Genomic DNA, 19405 nt, shown 5'->3' on the forward strand with positions numbered 1-19405 from the left:
AAATCTTCATACTCATCGCCCTGATGATGGAGGCAGTATGACCTCTGAAACGTTGGTAAACATCGACCAGACTACACAGCGCAACAACCCAGAAGACAGAAATCTTCATATTCATCGCCCTGATGATGGAGGCAGTATGACCTCTGAATCGTTGGTAAACATCGACCAGACTACACAGCGCAACAACCCAGAAGACAGAAATCTTCATATTCATCGCCCTGATGATGGAGGCAGTATGACCTCTGAATCGTTGGTAAACATCGACCAGACTACACAGCGCAACAACCCAGAAGACAGAAATCTTCATACTCTGATGACGGAGGCAGTATGACCTCTGAATCGTTGGTAAACATCGACCAGACTACACAGCGCAACAACCCAGAAGACAGAAATCTTCATACTCACCACTGCGTAAACCTCAAATCTTACGATAAAAAAATATATTCATAGTTTGATCTTCTTGTATAGTTAATTTATGTAACAAATTAGTCGTTCGATAATTGCGGACGTTAACATAAAAGTGACACACTGTAAATTAAATACTAAAGAACATTTACCAACTGCAACTCTGAAATCTGTCGGCCAGTAAGCAGTTCTTGACCGATATCAGAGGAGAAGTTGCTCTTATGGTCACGCCAGAAAAGGTCGGTCAAGGATGGGAAAGCGTTCCATTTTAACTCGTAAAATTGTAATTTTTATTGTAAAACATGATACATATTAAATTCTGGAACTGGAATGACTCAATAAAGTGGAAACCAGGAAGGGAGAAGCGGCGTCATCTTTCACACACGGGGGTTTCTGTTGCGTTTCTCTTAAACAACGCACAATTCTTGTATGACCTGCACCGCTGCGCCATAAGATTGGCTGTTCACACGTCAAACCGTAAAGTTCCGACACAGTGCGACTGGAAACACAACACCAACCAATGTGGGATGACACAAGAGAAACACGACAGCAACAAAATTCTGTTTATTCTCAATTAAATACAGAAACCTGTAGCAAAAGATACCCAGACAACATAATTTACAGCCCCAAGTCTATTTAAACAGGAATAAAGTACAAAGTGATCAGCCCCCTTGCAGTTGCAGGCAGAAGATTGCAGGAATGAAAATGCTGCCGAAACTTAATCCACTTTCTTTAAGTACCCTCAACTTAACACGTTCAATCTGATTTTGGCATTAATTCTCGTAGTTTGATCCACAATGATGAGTAGCAGCAATTTCTACAATGAAGATGGAGGTGACATGTTCCTCCAAAACACTGGTCACCATCTACACAGCGTCGCCATCCAGAAGCTCGCAAACCACATTTTCGCCCTCGCGAAACCCTCAGATCTCATAAATAAAAAAGTATCAAAATATTGATATTTCAATATGGACGAAAGAAACTTGGCTCTTTGGCAAAAATGCCCGGGGCTACGGAGGAAACCCACGTATTTCCAGGTGCGTCTGACACGTTAATAAAAACATCACAGTGGAATGTATGGGAAGTTAGATCAAGAATCTTGGCTCGAACATCTTTGATTTAAACGCCCCTCTACAAAGACGGAAATGGGGCCAACTGCCCTCTATTCAGACATTCTATACAATAAAATGGTTTTGCACGATTCACAAGCAGAAGATTCTAAAGCCACGTGCTTCTACTTTTCTGTAAATGTGTAGCTGGAAGCCATCTATGAATGAGAAATGAAAGACAAGCATCTGTACAGAGGATTACTCACAAGTGACAACTGTTCGTCAACACAGCCGACGTAAAATACAAATAAACCATTTTTGTACGTCGTAACTTTTTTTTAACAGGCGACGTTTTTGACAGAACAAATGTACCAGGAAACGCAGTGTCATATAAGTGACACAAATCACAAATTATACCTGGGCCGCGGACAGAGAAAACGTGAAAACAAAACACGCCTTTTAATGCTGCTTCGGAGTTGTATTTGTCCATTTCATTAATTTTTAAAACAGGAACGGAACGTGCAGACATTATTCAAGGTGGCACAATGACTGTTGAAGCAGCGACACAGAGTTCGCCAGTCTCGTCCGGCTCACGCGATTCCACGATCTCCCTGCCAATTACCACGGGCAAAAGCCCTGAAAGGAATGCGGGATCCACGCAGTAAAAGACACAAGAAGGTTATGACGGCACTTGATGAGATGACAGGCAAGTGGGAATGCTTCCAGCAGTGGTAACGGCACTGGCGGAAATGAGCGACAATAAAAGGAAATTAGTTCCAAATCAGCATGCGGTAAATTCCACAAAGACGACGGGGAAGTTAAACTTTAAGATTCGCTGAAATAGAAGCAACTGGAATTTCTTTGTCCCAAATTGGCATCAACAATCAAGTTGCTTAAAGAAAAACTGAAGAAAGAATAATCAGCGCACAAAGTGGGCAGGATCCTTCACACGCTGTCTGCCTCTCAGTGTGACATTCATACCAACTTCTTACAACCAAGTGATAAGCAGAGGACACGTGACGATGGATAAGTTTCACGAAAACGCACAATTCAAGAGCACAAGTAATGACGAGGCTGCATATGACATCTTAAAAATATAATAACGAAACATGATATAACGTACGCTAAGGATGAAGTTCACATTTCCCGACTGTTCTGCTGGGCACGTCAGGATTCTGCACGGCCGATGCTTAGAGGTTCGCTTTCTACTGAATGCTGTTCATATTTGCCTAAAGAGAGAGCACGATAATGCTAAATATTTTGTTTCAAACACGTACTGCTGCTTACTTTTCTTAGACACATGCATCTTTCATGTAGGCAATACACAATTTTCACAATGTGGCAGAACAAAGGTTAAGCAAAGAATTCATTTTAATTTGTGCGTATCTGAAGATGGAGACTCCATTTCCTCTTGTTTCAGCACGTCCTATAAAAATAACGATGCCAACAGAGTAACGCAGTGCAGTTGTCTGCTTTGCCATGTTTATTATCGTGTCCCACGGGCCAGAACCCACGTATTCAATTGCCAGCATATCCCGTAAACACAGACCTGAGTACACATTTTGAAGACCGCCGTATGTCATACGTTATAGTTCGGCAGCTTAGGTTCCAGGCGACGTATCAGCGCGCTGACGTGCATCGCTACCGCTGACCCAACACATGCTACCACCTGCCAGTTGTCTCGCAGCTCCCACACTACCGCCGTGAACAGACACAGGACCACCATCACCACCCAGCTCTCCAATGTGCGATACCGTGAGTGCAGCAGCAGGAGATAAACCTGTCACATTAGCACACACAATGGAGATTAGAACTGCATACACAATTTTACTCACCACTTGGTGAGAGTAAAATATTAAAGCAGAACTTTAATAAATGGGGTGTAAGAGTGTAGATTGGACTTGACTGGCTCAGGACTGGGTCCCTTGTCGGATTCTTGACACCATGAAAATAAATTTTCAGATTACATAAAAATGGAGAGTATCTTGGCCTGTTCGGCCACTGTCGGCTTTTCAAGAAGCAACCCGCATTATGGAGTTAGTTACTCAGTAGGTCAAAGAGTATAATGAATCTCCTAAAGCTTCTCAAACTTTGTGTAAAGTATAAAGCTATCCCAAATGAGATTCTGGCAAACTAAATGTTACTACACAGTTCCATAGAACAAAGGCACAACTACAGAAACATTATGACTGGAGTGGAGGAAATGGCCCTAAGAAAACTTATGTTTAGTCAGTTGACATTTACTTTTGATTTTAGATCTGAACTGTTCGATATGTCAATAGTCACAACATACAATGACAGTTCAAATAAGCTTACGACCCACAAATTACGTAAGTGTTCCCCCAGCATTAATTGCTCACTTCCTCTTGAAGTCCCATCCAATTACTGCCACAGAACTCGCTGACAAAATAACTGAAATTAAACTCAGCCATCACACACACTCCAGAGTCACTTAAATATGATTAACTTCTTCAGAATCTATTTCCATAATTAATATTATTCTCCTATCTTAATAACATTTTCCCATAAAAATTCTGAACATATTTTTTCTTTCCTCCATCACAGTCTTTACGATTTCACTAATCCAACAGTGGAGTCGTTACTCGCCTGGAAACATCGCAGAACGGCCTCACAGAGGAACACGTACGCATGTGCAGGGTTGGGCCCATCATATTCCTGCAAAAGATAAAGTATCAGTCAAAAATGCAACTGCAGTTCACATACAAGACTTCAGCGTGTCACGTTGCACCTCGTCTGGCCGTCTCGGCTCGATCCAGAAACTTCTGAAACCTCTTCGCTGGTACATATCGGACAGATGACTTCAATCGACACTGCACTGTGGGCCAGATTTTATGAAGTGAATACTACAAATATCAATACATATTTACAAACGACGTGAATTACTCTTACATCCATAGAATAAAAATGTTAACTTACAACACAACATGACAAAGAGTTGTAATGCCACAACATACAAAACAATAAGAATTATTAATAGACACAATTATAACATGTAACCAACAAACTTTATCTTCAGAAGCTGACAGTACACTCGGCTAGTCGATAAATTCTCCATCTTTATAGAACAGATTCATTACCACATTCAGAACGTATGAATTCATTAAAAAGATCGGTATCATTTGCGCGAAACAAAACAGAAGTCTGAAAATGACAGTAAGCAACACATAACAAACGGGTGAACAGTCACGCTGCTGGTAGCGTAATGTTTATCATTTTATATAACTGAAAATAGCGCAGAATGCTTACTGTGATCGGACCCGCCTGAAGATGTAACTCGCTCAGTGCTGACAAGCCTCGATAGAACCCGACAAGTGCAAGCAACACTGAAAACACGGCCGCTACAATGGCATGCCACGCCAAAGGCTCCAACTTCGGAGGCGGGCCAACTATAAAACAAGTTAAAACATTTGTTATGTTTTTACAGTTACACATGTACATAGCTTAAAGTTTACATCATCATTGTCCATTAACATTTCCAATCAGTAGGTTATTGTCCAAGAGTCTCTCCTTGCACACGCATTCCTCTTGTACCTGCGTCCTCTTCTACGCATCCCCTCTGTCTCTGCATCTCGTCATACATCTTCTCAGCTGTCAGTTATTCAAAAAGTTTGTTTTGAAACTATAATCAAATTCCTTCTTCATCTACACCAGCATGGTCCAATTCTTAGACTGTGGCCATGTCTGGCCCAAGACCGCTTGTAATGATGCCCATAAAATTATTTAATTTGTTACTGGCTCACTAATTTTCTTTACTCTGTGCCACACATGCTATTGACTTAAAAACCCTAACATAAAATGTTGGTAGTCCAGATAAAAAAAAATGTGTCAGATTCAAGATGTTATAAGAACAAATTTAAACATGTTACTTTAATTACAAGCGGCTTGTACTTCTTGACATTTAAATTTGGTTTGGTGTCAAGGGCTTTATGACATAAAAATTTCATGGACACAACTATCCCTTGGCAGGGAACAGTTCTTATAACGTCTGCATTATGAAATCGAGAATCAGACACAAGGCTCACCTGATAACTTGGCAAGGTTCATGCTTGACTGGTAACCATTGATGACTGGTTCCACTTGGGACAGCTGAACTATGTGTGGTGGCCTCAACTTTATTTCTGTGCTAAGATCTGTTAGGTTGATTTTTGTTGTTAGACTCTGTGGCTTATTATAGCGCTGTCTGGTCTTGTGGATAACACTGTCTGAAATTACAATACATCCATCTCTGAATTCAAGTTAAATTTAACATAATTATTAAACACAACATGACAAGGAATATTTTGGAGGTACTAATGATAACTGAGCGTTGAAGATTCTTTTTATCTTTTACAGACTCAGTTCAACAGCCATAAGTATTTTAATCTTAGATAATGTATGTTCATGCTGAGAGGGGACTCATGCAATTAAATTGAGATCATCCTCACACCTAGGCAAAACCATCACCACATAAGTGTTTGCACTTGTACCATAGAGTGACCTGTTTTTTTTTCTTTTTCCTCAATGCCATGCCTGTGCTTATATCAATAAAGTTAAAATAGACTTACTTATATTTACACATACTTCTCTGAAGAATCTATGTTAGATTGTGTTTGTTTACATTACAACATACTAGGTTCATGTTGGGTAAGATATGAAATCTGTAACAAGCTTTGTGGTGACATGGGTGCAAGAACACAGAGAGAGAAATACATCACTTTCCCCAATAATACAGAATTAAATAAATAATAAAGCAGTTCTCACCAAATTCTATAAATGAATATGGCCGACGAACAAGGTTCACTTTATTCAATTCATACTTTGTAACAAATTCTCTCATGATTTCATTCAGAAAGCTGAATGCCAGAACAGTTGGATACGTAGCCTCACACATAGCAAAGTAGGACAATCCGAGTGTCGTTATGAAGCTGGAAAGCAAGAACAACTTAATGTTATTGAATAATCAAATTAGAATCATTTGAAACAATCATTTGATTTTATATAAACTTTAAATAAAACGAAGCATAACAAGTCTTCCTTACTCAAGACGACATAATAAATCTGCTTAAGTAACTGCCTAATGAATTTTGACATAAAATGTGTAAAGTCCAAAACATTTTCTGAAAGTTTGGAACCTAACCTACAAACAGTACAATCGGCTCTCAAACACATATCTTCTATTGGGGTCAATACTTACTGGATTGTGTGTGTATTAAGTTTCAGTGTACATCTCTCAGGAAACTGGTACGCCTTTTTGGCAAGCAACTTCACATAACGTTTACTTTCTTTAATATTCCTATTAACTTCATCATTGAAATCTGTGGTGGCAGAAAGTGCCATGCCGTCTGCAGTACGAACTATCAAGGCATAAACAATCATTATATTGAATAATTGTACCCCCTAACATAACACCCAAAGAAAATAATTTACAAATGATTACGAAACACAACCAACAAATCACTCATACTATCTTGCCCCCGTGGAAGATAAACAGCTGTCTAATATAGCCATGTTCTTGTTGTTTTTTTTACGTACGTAGCATGTGCGCCAACATTAGAAAGGGTAGATTTTAATATCAACTTGAGTGTCTTCATAAATTCGTGTAGTTATAAAATAAGTTTGTAAGCTAGGTTTAATACACCAGTTGGCCACCCTTATACGTTGGACGCCTGCGTCATGAGGAGGAAAATTTGAATTTACATTACTTTAGTGTAACAAATTTCCTTAATTGATATCGACTATTCATTGGTTTTGTTTATTTTGGTTAAACATAATTAAAGTATTATAGTAATTCTTATCTTTGAAATAAAAACGTTTTATAAACCTTAACCACACCATTAAGGAAGCACTACATTAAAGCAGCAGTCAGCTTCAAGCACCAACCACATTTACTACTGTCCAAAGGTGGTAGGAGTCCTATTGAATGGAAGACTAAGTGAATCCCAGAACCATAAATAACTACAATGAGCAAGAGTCCTTTCTGAGAAGCTATTACACTCCTAGCTGGTCATAATTTCTATCCTACGCCAAATGAATTCAGTTCTTGCTCCAATCAGTTTCTCATTTTAATATTATTTTCCCACCTATGCCTAGGCTTTCCTGATTTTCTGACAATTTTATACTAATTCTCATATTGTCCATGTATGCTACATATCCTCCTTGACTTGATCACATATTTGATGAATAGTACAGATTATGAAGCTCCTCATACCATTTTTTTTACCTCAGCATTGTCACTTCATCTCACATAAGTAAAAAATATTCTCATCAGCACCCTGTTAAGACTCTCCATGTTCTTCCCTTAAAGTTAAAGATGGATTTCACAACTATATAAAAAAACAGATCCAATTAGTTTTGCAAATTTTAATCTTCCCAGAACCGTTCTGCTACAAACATAACCCCATTCTTAGCATAAAATACCCAATTCTTAACAATGTGAAACGAGGTAAAATATTTCTTTACGTGCTGACATTTATTTCTGTACAAAACGAATTAGATAAACACTTATTAAATGAATTGCAACAGGAATTTCCTTATACAATTGTTTTAGCTTCATCAATAATTCAATATTTAAAGGCTTCGTGAATATTTTTGAAATATTCTATGAAATCCAACAGCAGGAGTTTGTGTCATGGCCACCAAACATGGAACATTCACATGAACACATCCTCAAGAACAAAAGCACATACATTGTATTTTAAAATTACTGTGTTCTGAAAATCCCACTATTGGACCTATCTTAAACGCAGAAGCTGCAGAATTTCTTGCTGTAGGGCCTCACACCTCAATTGGGATGCCTCAATATTATTCAAGCGTTCCTCATAAGATTCAAACACTGCCCAGCAATCTAACTGCTGCCTTGCTTCATCATTTTTCTTTTGCACAATGTTGGCTGCCTGCAGAAGAACTTTGTGGTCCAGCCTGTAATTCCAAGTCACATTCACACTGTTTCCAAATGGATACACAATATTTGCATAGTCAAAGCTTGAGTCAGGGAAAAGTAAGACACTGTGATGAATGTTCCTGAAACACTGCAACCAGCTGAATGACAGCCACAGGTATACAAAGGACTTAAAAATCCCCACAATCACTGCATTATGGCTTAGGTTGAGCCGTCTCATCCACATATGGATACACACGGGATTCCCCAGCACCAGCTTTTCAATGTCAAATACTGCATTCACCTCTGCTGTCAGACGTACAAGCTCTGATTTACTTTGAACATTCTGAACGTGGCTAACAGCCAAGCCAGTGAACATGTTCAGAAGAACAAGAGTTAGGAAGAACATGAACATTATGAAAATTATATGACTTGTCCCAGAAGCTGTTTCAAATGGAAGGAACTTAGTTTCAAATCCCCCCACAAACATGCTGACAGTTGTGAAGAAAGAGATCAGTGGATTGTGAAATAGTTTGCTCGAGACATTTTTCTCTGCAATATATGCCTTGCTGTCATGAAACAGGGCATAGAAACTGAGAGAAAAAGCTATAATCAAGAGAGAATACCAAGCCAGATGCTTCAGAAATGTACAGGAGATTTTCTGGAACATGTGGAAACATATGGATATGGCTGGATGTTCTCCTGTTAAAAGAAGTAACCGGGTCCACGCTAGGAACAGCGTGATCACCGTCACTGCACTATCTCCAGTACCCGAATCAATGAATAAGACATTGATCGTCAACAGCGTCAGAACCAACTGTGGGTAGGTACTCCACTTGTGGAGATACTGTACTGGAGATATGCAAACTTGAAACAAAAGCTTGAAAATCAGACAGAAACAGCAAATGGCCAGCAGAGTGATCATAATAATCTTGAAGAAACAGACAGCTGACAGGTTCAACCAGCAGGATTTCCTGTGTTCATCAATGGCAGTTATGTGGTGGTGAAGTATGATAAAGGTCACAAGCAACACAAAGAAAACATAAAATGCAAGATTATAGTAATAGAATTTTTGTACATGTTGCCATTTGAGATGTACAAAACTTGATATTATCGGATGAAGAAGCAGGTGTTGTTGTTTAGATGAGAGGCTGATCTGAACTATGGGGTCCATTTCTGGACTTGGACTGCTTAATTTCTTTATCACATTGTCTTTCTCATCAGACAACTTGTTTTTCAGCAAAGCAGAGTCAAGGGCTACTGGTGGGACAAGAAAGTCATACTTGAACAACAGTGACTCATCATTTGGCATCTTCAAGCGTGTGTTTAAGAATTTTTCTAGAGTCTCTGGTTCGATGTCAGAGACTGGCATGTCCCCTGCATGGTTTCTTGACCCGATATATGAGCCGTGTTCCAACAGGGCCAGAACAGTGTCCTGGTCTTTGTTCTGAGCAGCGTAGTGAAGAGCAGTGTTGCCAAGCCAATCTAAAGCATCCACATTTATTTTATCATCACATAGCAGCACTTGAAGTGTTTCATAGCACCCCAGCTCAGCTGTGATATGAAGAGGAGTTTGTAAGAGCACAGGGTTCAATATGTTGGGGTCTGCTCCATGCTGCAGTAACTGTTGAACAAACTGTGCGCAGTCCGCTTCTCTGCATGCTGATTCCAGAACAGAACTAAAAGCATCCACCCTACAATGATCAAGTAGCTGTGTGAACTTGTCCAAGTCCCGCATTTGCAGGGCTGCCAACAGCTGGGCCTGGTACTGCACTGGGCTGATGCTAACATCAGCGAGCTGTACGTCCACCTTACTCATCTCTCGGACAAATGAATATGTTGAATCTCTGTATTGTGAAATAGATACTCAGAATAAAACTTTGCTTCTAATCAAGAGTTCTGAGAGTATGTATAATACACAGATTTGAAGGCAGGGTAAAACCTCATTTTATCACTTCTACCTATACAATAGTTTTTCCACATATAAGAACTATTCTACAATTTCTAAGCATCATTCAATTAAGATGTAGATGAGTGGTCAACCTCGCATTCAGGCTGGTAATCACCATTTCTACACCACAGTAGCTATACCTCTAAACCGTCAACTCTGGAATAAAAGTTTGAGGGTCAGTCCCACAGTACAAGGGTTTAAATACTCTATCAGGTATAATAAAGGTTAACCCCAAAGTAATAATCACTAGAAATGTATGTTTCATTCAGCAGTTCTTGAACTACGATTGTGAACCAATTGAAAAATTTCCAGATGCTTGCTGGCTCCAACAGAATATTACAGAGGAATTGTATAACATAAATATCATATGGACACATCAAACCATTGACACAATCTGACATCAGAATCCTAACATCCAACATGACTCACCAACAGAACAATTGAATACAACTTAAGGTTTACCTCTTCATTACGTTTGTTGCTATTACCATGCAATTTCCCTAATAACATTTTATATGCATTTCTCATCTATGCTTATTACATGGCTGGTCCATAATCACAACTGTGGAACAAATATTAAAAAGCCCACCACTGGACACATCCATATCCACATTCTCTCATGTTTAATATCCAGTTTAATATTATCCAATGACCTCAGATTCTGGTCTTCGGATTGGCTGCTTACAATACGAGCCGCTCGAAGATGGCTCACTCCAGGGTTACACTGACTTCATCAAGCAGTCAACACTTACTGAAGCAGCCAAGCAATTTGTTAACTTTTTATGGAACCAGAGTATTCATTACTGTGTTCACAACGGTCCCCCACTTGACCACATCCTTAGTTAGTTCAATACACTTCACATCTTCAAATCTATACGTAGCTCTCCCAAGTGATTTTCCCACAAATTTCCCCAGTCAAAACTCGGCATGTATTTCTTATTTCCTCTGATCTAAACCCAGGCCAATGCAATTTGGAGGCCCAGACAGTACCATATCTAAATAAAATAAAATAAAATAAGTTTTATAACAACAAGAACAACAATTAATTTATTTAACTGCCTGTCCTCTTAATTTCACTGTGAAATTCATGCATCAAACGTGATATTACCTACTTCTACATACAGTTAAGACCAATGCTGGGTTTTCTCTGCCCAGTTCTAAAGATTAAAATATTTCCCTCTTTATTTAGAGGAGATACACACACTTTCTTTGACAAAACAAATGCGAAGACAAACTTCCTACGAAAAGGAATTGTCCACCACTGCACCAAGACATAGGACCTGTTCAAACTTTGCAGCTTACCTGTTCAAGTTGCAAATGGAAGTCAAGACTGATAACAGCCTATCAACTATCAGAATTATCTCTCAATGTTGGTACACACCACTCCCAGTATTTGCTATTTGACATTCCAACAGAATATCAGCCACTGTACTGAAAGCAATGGAAACATCCTCACTGTGGGGTTATATTTAGTACTTTTCATAGATAAGCTAAAGTGGATTTGAAACTGGGAAGTACACAGTTCAAATACTAGTTGAGGTCATTCACAATTTACCATTTTCTCTCCAAGGGCAAGCCACATGTCAAAATGTTTCCTTCCAAACCTCTATAAAAACTACACAATGATAACTGGTCAACAGGAGAGGCCTGAGTAAAATCACAGTGGTGAAATTAAAATTAACACTTTTAGGACATGATAGCACAGATCTGTAGCTAGCAGTCAGTGGAACCAACAACTGACATACAATATTACATAAATTACAGCTTGAATTAAAATCACTCTTAATGATGACGATAACAGCAAAATAAGTAGTAGTAGTAAATAATAATACAAACAATAATAACAATAATACCACTGTACAAATATCAACCATTTCATTTTATAAACAACAAAATTACAAGTCACAGAGGAAGAGTACTCATTATAAACAAAATAATGTGGTCAACAAACCAGACATACCGGTGTATAATAAGAAAGCACAAGATGTCCATGTCTGATCAGGATAAAAATCCCACTAGGCAGCAATGTTGGAAGGCAACTACATGAGAAACTGTAACAAATATGTAAATTTGGCAAAAGAAAAGTAAATACATATGTGGATATTAGAAGAGGTGATAATTAAGCTAACTGTAATATCAGCAACAAGATGATCCTAGACAGCGTGGTACAAAACATTAAAGCATTAGAACTGCAGAAAAAGCTTCCTGACACAACTATCCATTCTGTTAGCTACATGCTATTTTATATTCCAAACACAAAAAATTAAGAAAAGAAAAATATGAACCACAAAAATGTATTAACACGAAAAAATAATCTATGGGATTCACCAAAACCCAATTCGATGGGCTCCACAGTGGGCTGCATAAAGAATCAATTTATTATACTCTGTGTGTTTCATAATAGACACAGTTAAAATTACATTAGACACAAAATATTCCTGTACACACTGTTGCTCTTAAAAAGAACACACGAGCCCGCCAGGTGGCTCCAGGCGGGCTCGCTATCTGTTGTCATTAGGACATATACAACATTACAAAGTGCTGTTAACTGATCCACTGTTCCAATGTGGCAAACCTGCGCTACATGGGCAGAGTAACACTTTATAAAAACAGTCACACTTTAAATCAATGAAGGCACTTACGCTAGCAAAGAAGCTAGCCATTACATGAACCAACAAATTCCTTCATTACAAATTATAACAAAAGACTGTTCCTATAGTGGCATCAAAGACTTGGATGCTGCTGATAGTCACAGTGTTTCAAAATTCCAAAGAGATCAGCTGTCAGTCTAGTGAGACACGTTTAATTCTTAATATTCAATTTAATTTAAATATCATTTTAAGCTAGCGGGATCTGAGGATTTCACAGTGGTGAATCCAAAGACGGCTGTCTTCTGAGTTGAAGCACCATGTAGTCTGGTAGAAGTTTAACAACACATGGAACTCTGAAATGTTGATAAGTTTCTACCAAAGTACACAGTGCTACAACCCAGAAGACAGCCATCTTATATTTTAGGATAGTTCATACAAAGACAAAAATTTCTTCTAGTTCATTGCACTCCAACACAATAATTAAATGCAAATAATTTCTTCTGAAGCTCATGTAGAAATAGTAACAAAATAACTTGCCCAGCCAAATAAAATATTAATTCTGGCACATAAGATGCAGGCTTCAACAGCACAGTGTTTGATGAACTTATAAATTATCAGGTACAGAACACACTGAAAAGATTTAAGATATCAATAGCAAACATTATAAGATTTGTCTGAGCTCGGTATGCAACAAGGAAACATTATTTTCCAAACCACAATTTCAACATGTTCTACTGCTTTGAGTGTGGCAAACGCTCAAACAAAACTTTGAAGAGTAACAACTTGAGAAATATGTAGGGTTAGCATTTATTTTAAATTTTCATAGAATCACACATACTTAGCTGCTTACTGATGCACTGTCTTCAGGACAGTAGCTCAGGAGCAGGTCCAGAATAAACATGGCATCAGGATTCTGATTTGGCCCTGGTGCACCATCCCTCAAGACTGTCCTTAACATTCTGTGATGCTTGTCATTTTCATACTCATGGAGTCTGCTGGTCAGGTACATCACCTGCCTTTCCTCCGCCTTCAGACGGAGCATGCTCCTGTCAGCAATCCGTTCCAAATCACCAATTGCCTTTCTCATCTCTACCATCTTTTTCTCTGCAGAAATGCTAGTCCGTTCATCTATGTTAAATGAACTCAACGCCTGCTTCATATCTGGTAATGCCATTATTGGTTTCACATTTGTGTCTAAGAATGTTCCATTTGCCTTACCTCTGCTAGCGCTAATGGTTCTCCTCAATATTTTATCCCCACTAAAGGCAGTCTTCCTGCCCCTGTTCATATCAGTACTTGAGTCGCACTCGAACGAACAAGCGGCGCCCAAGACACTACTGCTCACGAGCAATTCTTTTAGCCTATCATCACTAGAACTCACTTTGCTAATGTTTGCATCCTGACCTACCTCAACCTGAGATGTTACTGCCATCATATCTATTTCAGTGTCATCAAGTAACACCTCTACAATCCACTCATCATCTGCAACAGAGTCGCCACCATCTAGCTTGCTTGGCTCAACAGGAATTTGCCGTGATTTCTTTGTCTTCTTGTCATCAGAGTAAACTTTCTTTGGTTCCGGCTGTTTCTTCACTGCCACTGGGTTCTTCTGCCGAACTGTCTTCGCTGCTCTCAAATCAGACTCTTTGACCTTCATAAGAAGCGGCACCATTTCCAATTTTGGAACCATCATCTTGTCTTTCCTATGAAAATTGTTTTCTTTACTTCTGTTTAAGGCCACATTCTTGTCCTGCATGGCCACAATCTTCGTCTTATCCTCTGGTCTTCGGTTAACGGCCAACTTCGTGCCCTGTTTGTATCTCGGATTTGCAAATGAGATTTGTTTTATGGTCTTCTTAGCCATGGTGGAGGGCCCCACTTTTTGCGACTTTGTCTTGTTCTTGCTAGATACCACTTTCTTTGGTATTACTTTCTTCTTCTTCCTCTTCACGCCTATTCTGACTGCAATGCTCGGCAGGTTTGTTGATGAGGTTCTCCGGAATGTCTTTGGTTTTGAAACAGACTCTTGTTGTTGCACTGGTTTCCTGATATTTTTCTGTTGTTTTGGTTTTGCAACAAGTTTCTGTTGTGATGATTTTTTCATGATTTTCAGCTGAGATGTTTTTCCTACAATTTTATGGTGAGTTTGTTTTCCCATAAGCTTCTGTTTTTCTGGTTTTGCTATAATTTTCTGCTGCAAGGCCAGCCTTCTCATGACTTTCTGTTCCTTTATTGGTTCCACTAAATGATCCTGAAATTTCTTTGGTTTGCCAACTTTCCTCTTATTCAATGCTGAACTCCCAATCAGGGTTGCCTGCAACACTGTTGAAACTTCTTCCAGTGTTTTGTGTAATTTCTGCTTTGTGTTTCCAATTCTCTCATTTTGGGCTGATAATGGCAGAAGGTCTTCTGGTACTGGTATGCTGAGTTTCTTCAAAACAATCCTTGCATCCATCAATTTCTTACAGGGACCCTCTTTCTCTAATGCTGCATCATCACCATGCACTCTGTTTTCTTCAGATTTACTTGCAGGAATTGTCTGCATATTCTGTTCAACCCCATGCGGTGATATAGTCACCTCCATAGTCGACGTGATGGGAACTGTCTTAGTCGTAGGTGCTCGTGCCACATTAACCCTGCCTGGATTTTGTGCACCAGACTCAGAATTCAATGTTACCTCTCCAACCAGATCAGTAACTTCAGAAGCTGAACGTTTTCGTCTTTTGAGTCCAGAAGCTGGATTCATTTCTAGTGGATCAGACGAGGCTCTTCTTTTCTTTAAAAGCGGTGTGTCAAAATGTCTTTTTGCATCTACTAGATTAGAACCTTTGGAAAAAATTCCTTCCTTATGTCCCAACTTCTGACACAACTCTTTTGAATTCTGGCCCAATGTAGCACTATAGGAAAGAGATTCAGAATCCGCAGACCCTTTTTTTTCATTCACAAAAACATCAAGTAATTTTGGCTCAGGTGTTTTAGAAGAAATATCCTTCTGACTTTCTGAAGACATTAACGAAATTTTTTCTCCAGAAACCAGCTCTGAGATAGCAGTGTTTGAAGGCAGAGGCCCAGTCTCTGTAGAAATTTTCCTCTTATTGGTGTTTGATTCTGCATTGTTTGTTTCTGGTTCTTCAGGTACTCTACATTTAGAAGCGTCAACAGAAACTAGTGGGAATTTCTCTCCAAGAATGTGGCCGACATCTGGACCAGTGTCAAATGACATTTTTCTTTTCGTAACCACTGGTGGACTATTCACAAAACTGGCTTCCCTGAGAACATTTGCTTTGCTAATAAATACTGAACCAGAAGACCCTGTTGAAATTCCAACCATTTTATTTTCAGTTTTGTTAGAATCTGACAAAACTTCCACTATTTTTATGGGAGGTCTGCCATTTGATATTTTCACCTCTTCCAGACTTGATATTTTTGAGTCCACACTAAACACAGGGCTGTCCGATGTTGGCTGAACATCACAAGTAGTACCAACCCCACGTATGTGTTCTAAGTCAGGTTTTCTGCCCTGTGAGCTGTTCATACACGATCTGACAACTTTTAAGGCGGAGGAGTGCTGTTGCACGTCACTGGATTCACTTTCAGGTTTATTACTAGCTACAAAATCAGACTCTGCAGCTTGTAACTTTACTCTTGGGCCCAGCAGTTTCACTTCTTGCATCTTATTCTTATCAATGACTAGAGACGTCAGCATAACTACAGCTTTTTTACCTCTGTTTGCAACTGTCTGTAAATCCAATGGAGGTTCTTTCAAGATTTCAAGTGCACTATCATCAGCATCCTTCTTATCTCCCAGTTTTACTTTCTTAACAATCAATTCTTCCTCATTCACCAAAGCCAAAGAAGGAACTGGTAAGACTTTGGAATCTGAAACCGGTGAACCTCTGTCCATTTTGCTTACATGTGTTGACTGTGAAACAGCATTTAACAAACCTTCTTTTACTACTGAGATGTCGGGTACTCTGCAGGAGAGCTCTTTTACTTCTTTCATTAAAGAGGGTACCTCATTTTGTTTCAAAGCAAGTATTTTTACATTTTTAGATGGGGAACATTTTTCAACACTGGAGACTACAAGGATTTCAGCTTCAGAAACTTTCACATTAGCTGAATCTTTATTTGAATTTGCCAGTGGCAATTGAGAACCTGGGGAAACACTTTTCACTGTTATCGTGCGCGCACCGGATGTTTTTTGTCCTTGTCTACAGCCTTCTGAAGTAAAGGCTTTGTCATCAACAGACCCCCAAGACGAAGCACGGGATTGAGAAACTTGTGCAGAACATTCAAACTTACTAGAGTTTGCTGCAGATTGTCCCAAACCTACTGAAAACTCCTTTGTTGCAATATTTCCAGCATCTGTGCATGCATTTTCTTCCTCCACATTTGATATTTTACAAGAAGATTCTGAAAGTGATGGATATTTAGATGCAGAGTTTTGTGCCAAGGTGGAGGGCCCACTTTCAATCTTTCTTGTAAGTGATGGCTCAACTTCCTTCTCAAAAAGCTTACATTCCTCACTTAGGACTACAGGAGAGCCTGCTTCTTCAGAATCTGAATCACCAGTACCTTCTAAACAACGCTGTAGTTCTTCCAGTTCTGCCAACAGTGACATGCTGACTAACTTGATTCTGCCTTAATATGAAGTCTTGACCTCATATCAGAACCGAGAAATGTGACGTGCAACAACATCCACCAGAGCACTGCAGGAACAAAAGAAACTATATTATGCAGCAATAGGAGCTATTATCACACATTTTTACCAGTCTACTATGAACTTCAACTGATGTAACTGATTTGCTGATCAGAGTATTTTCATGCAGTTATATAACAGGCTTCAACAAATGGAATTTGAATGTAGTCACTCAAATTCCTTACTAACCACAGGAAAGAAAAATCAGAAAACAACTAAACATGGAAGGCCACAAGAACACACCATCTCATACAATAATACCATCACAAACAAACTAAAATTCTGCACACAGTTGCAAGCAGCCTTGGCAGCTGAAATACCACTTCTTTCCCAATCCACCCAAATCCTGGTGTTACTTAAAAATTACTAATTTAAAAACTAAATAATGAACATCAAAACTTGGAATCGTTGCTGAATATTACTGTGGTAATCACATCAAGAAAAATTCAATGCTTGGAACAAACACCGTTCACAAGACAGATGAGAAATACAGGAAAAACTTTGGTCAGAAATGCAGATGGAACAGACCCATGGAGAAACCAAAGCACAGGAGGTTAATAGTACGTAAATCCAGCCGAGCTTCTTTTGAAATATTTAAAAATTAATGTATGTCATTTTGCATTGCATTTTAGGTTAGAATGTGGGCATACTGCATCATAGGAGTGAGATGTTGACAATCAAGTAGTGCAATTACAGAAACAGGAACTTCTAAAATATGTTACTTGCAAAACACACCTTTTATATCAACTCTACAAAACTATTAATTGCTTCAGAGTACTTTTTCACTACAAGGTTACTCACAAATCTAATGACATCATTATCGTAGTCATTAGGCATAACAGAAAAACGAAGACGCAAATGACCACAAAATGTTAAACAGTAACGAAAACGTCTTTGCAAAAGTATTATAAATCAAACCATCAACGTCCACACATCTTTAAAAATCTCTCAATATGAGCATAAGCTAGTTTCACGTACCAACAAGGTTAAGTATAGATAGTAAAAACGACCAATAAAACAAATTTCGGTTCTTTTAAACTCATTATTAATGCATACAGATTATACCGAGTTACCTCAGTTATCTCAAACCTAGGTCATAAGAAATACACAAAACGAATATCCTCAAGAAGTTTAACCAAATAACACCATCACAACACCGTCCACAAACACTTCGAACTACGTCAGCCAAAACAGGAACTCAGCTCATTTGACCTGCGGTAATTAGAGGAAGTATTTTGCAATTTTAAAAATGACAACAGTGTTGAAACAAAGTTTTCGGACCAGTCTCACTTCTAATTAAATAAAACCTTCATTTCCAAAAGAAAGAGTTTTAGTTACTATCCTTCTTGGATTCTTCTGTAAAAATGTATTACTACGCACCACCGATCACAGGATTAAGGCACAGTTAATCAAAATAACTACTAGTATTTGTAAGATCACTGTTTGATGTCCGTAGCACCTGATTATGGTACGCAAGTCTTGGAGGGTTTTACAGAAGCACTTCTGAATTGACATCAGCCTAGTTGATAATCCATGCAGTTTCTCCATCTGGAATGCTGAAATTTAACCATGTCACACTGCCACAGTTACCTCCAACATGCCTGTTTAATTTCAACAACCATCATAAAAGAGGTTAAAAAATGGAACATTCATCTGGGACCATTCTCCTTTGAGACTGATTTTCATCATCCTATGCAACTTCAGTTACATTCTTCTGTTGTTTTCCTGCCTGGAATTCTAGAATGGTTACATTATAATGTAAAATTAATCAGATGTGTGTTATGCATTTCTCCAGTTTGTATGGCCAGCGCACAAAAGGAATGTGTAAATGGT

At 38.8% G+C, this 19405-nt stretch overlaps 3 protein-coding genes across 8 annotated transcripts; all 3 read right to left on the bottom strand.

Moving 5' to 3' along the window:
• Positions 1–954: 954 nt before the first annotated feature.
• Positions 955–7002, bottom strand: LOC110832433 (vesicle-trafficking protein SEC22a-like). Its single transcript, XM_022069435.2, has 6 exons — positions 6649–7002; positions 6216–6379; positions 5498–5677; positions 4722–4861; positions 4062–4130; positions 955–3234 (listed from the first exon to the last, which is right to left on the bottom strand). The coding sequence occupies exons 1-6, from the start codon at positions 6828–6830 to the stop codon at positions 3034–3036; spliced, it is 936 nt and encodes a 311-aa protein (XP_021925127.1). The 5' UTR covers positions 6831–7002; the 3' UTR covers positions 955–3033.
• A 797-nt stretch (positions 7003–7799) lies between these two features.
• LOC110832236 (transient receptor potential cation channel protein painless) lies at positions 7800–10150 on the bottom strand. The gene has a single exon (XM_022069064.2). It carries the CDS (start codon positions 10148–10150, stop codon positions 8186–8188), a length of 1965 nt encoding a protein of 654 aa, XP_021924756.1. The 3' UTR covers positions 7800–8185.
• LOC110832323 (uncharacterized) lies at positions 10038–18994 on the bottom strand. Of its 6 annotated transcripts, none has more exons than XR_002543890.2 (4): positions 18646–18994; positions 13712–17582; positions 12243–12333; positions 10520–11708 (listed from the first exon to the last, which is right to left on the bottom strand). XR_002543890.2 is itself a non-coding variant. In XM_022069258.2 (3 exons), exon 2 carries the CDS (start codon positions 17492–17494, stop codon positions 13712–13714), a length of 3783 nt encoding a protein of 1260 aa, XP_021924950.2. In that variant the 5' UTR covers positions 17495–17582; positions 18646–18994; the 3' UTR covers positions 10038–10178. The 6 variants fall into 6 exon arrangements, 4 of the variants coding, with proteins under 4 accessions (XP_021924950.2, XP_021924944.2, XP_021924925.2 ...); XR_002543889.2 differs by having other exon boundaries at positions 10520–11713; XM_022069258.2 differs by lacking the exons at positions 10520–11708; positions 12243–12333 and adding an exon at positions 10038–10178.
• Between the last annotated feature and the right edge of the window lie 411 nt (positions 18995–19405).

Source organism: Zootermopsis nevadensis, unplaced genomic scaffold (assembly GCF_977971745.1).
Source record: "Zootermopsis nevadensis isolate Lab colony 2312 unplaced genomic scaffold, Znev_1.0 Znev_ptg000027l, whole genome shotgun sequence".
Lineage (NCBI taxonomy): Eukaryota > Metazoa > Arthropoda > Insecta > Blattodea > Termopsidae > Zootermopsis > Zootermopsis nevadensis.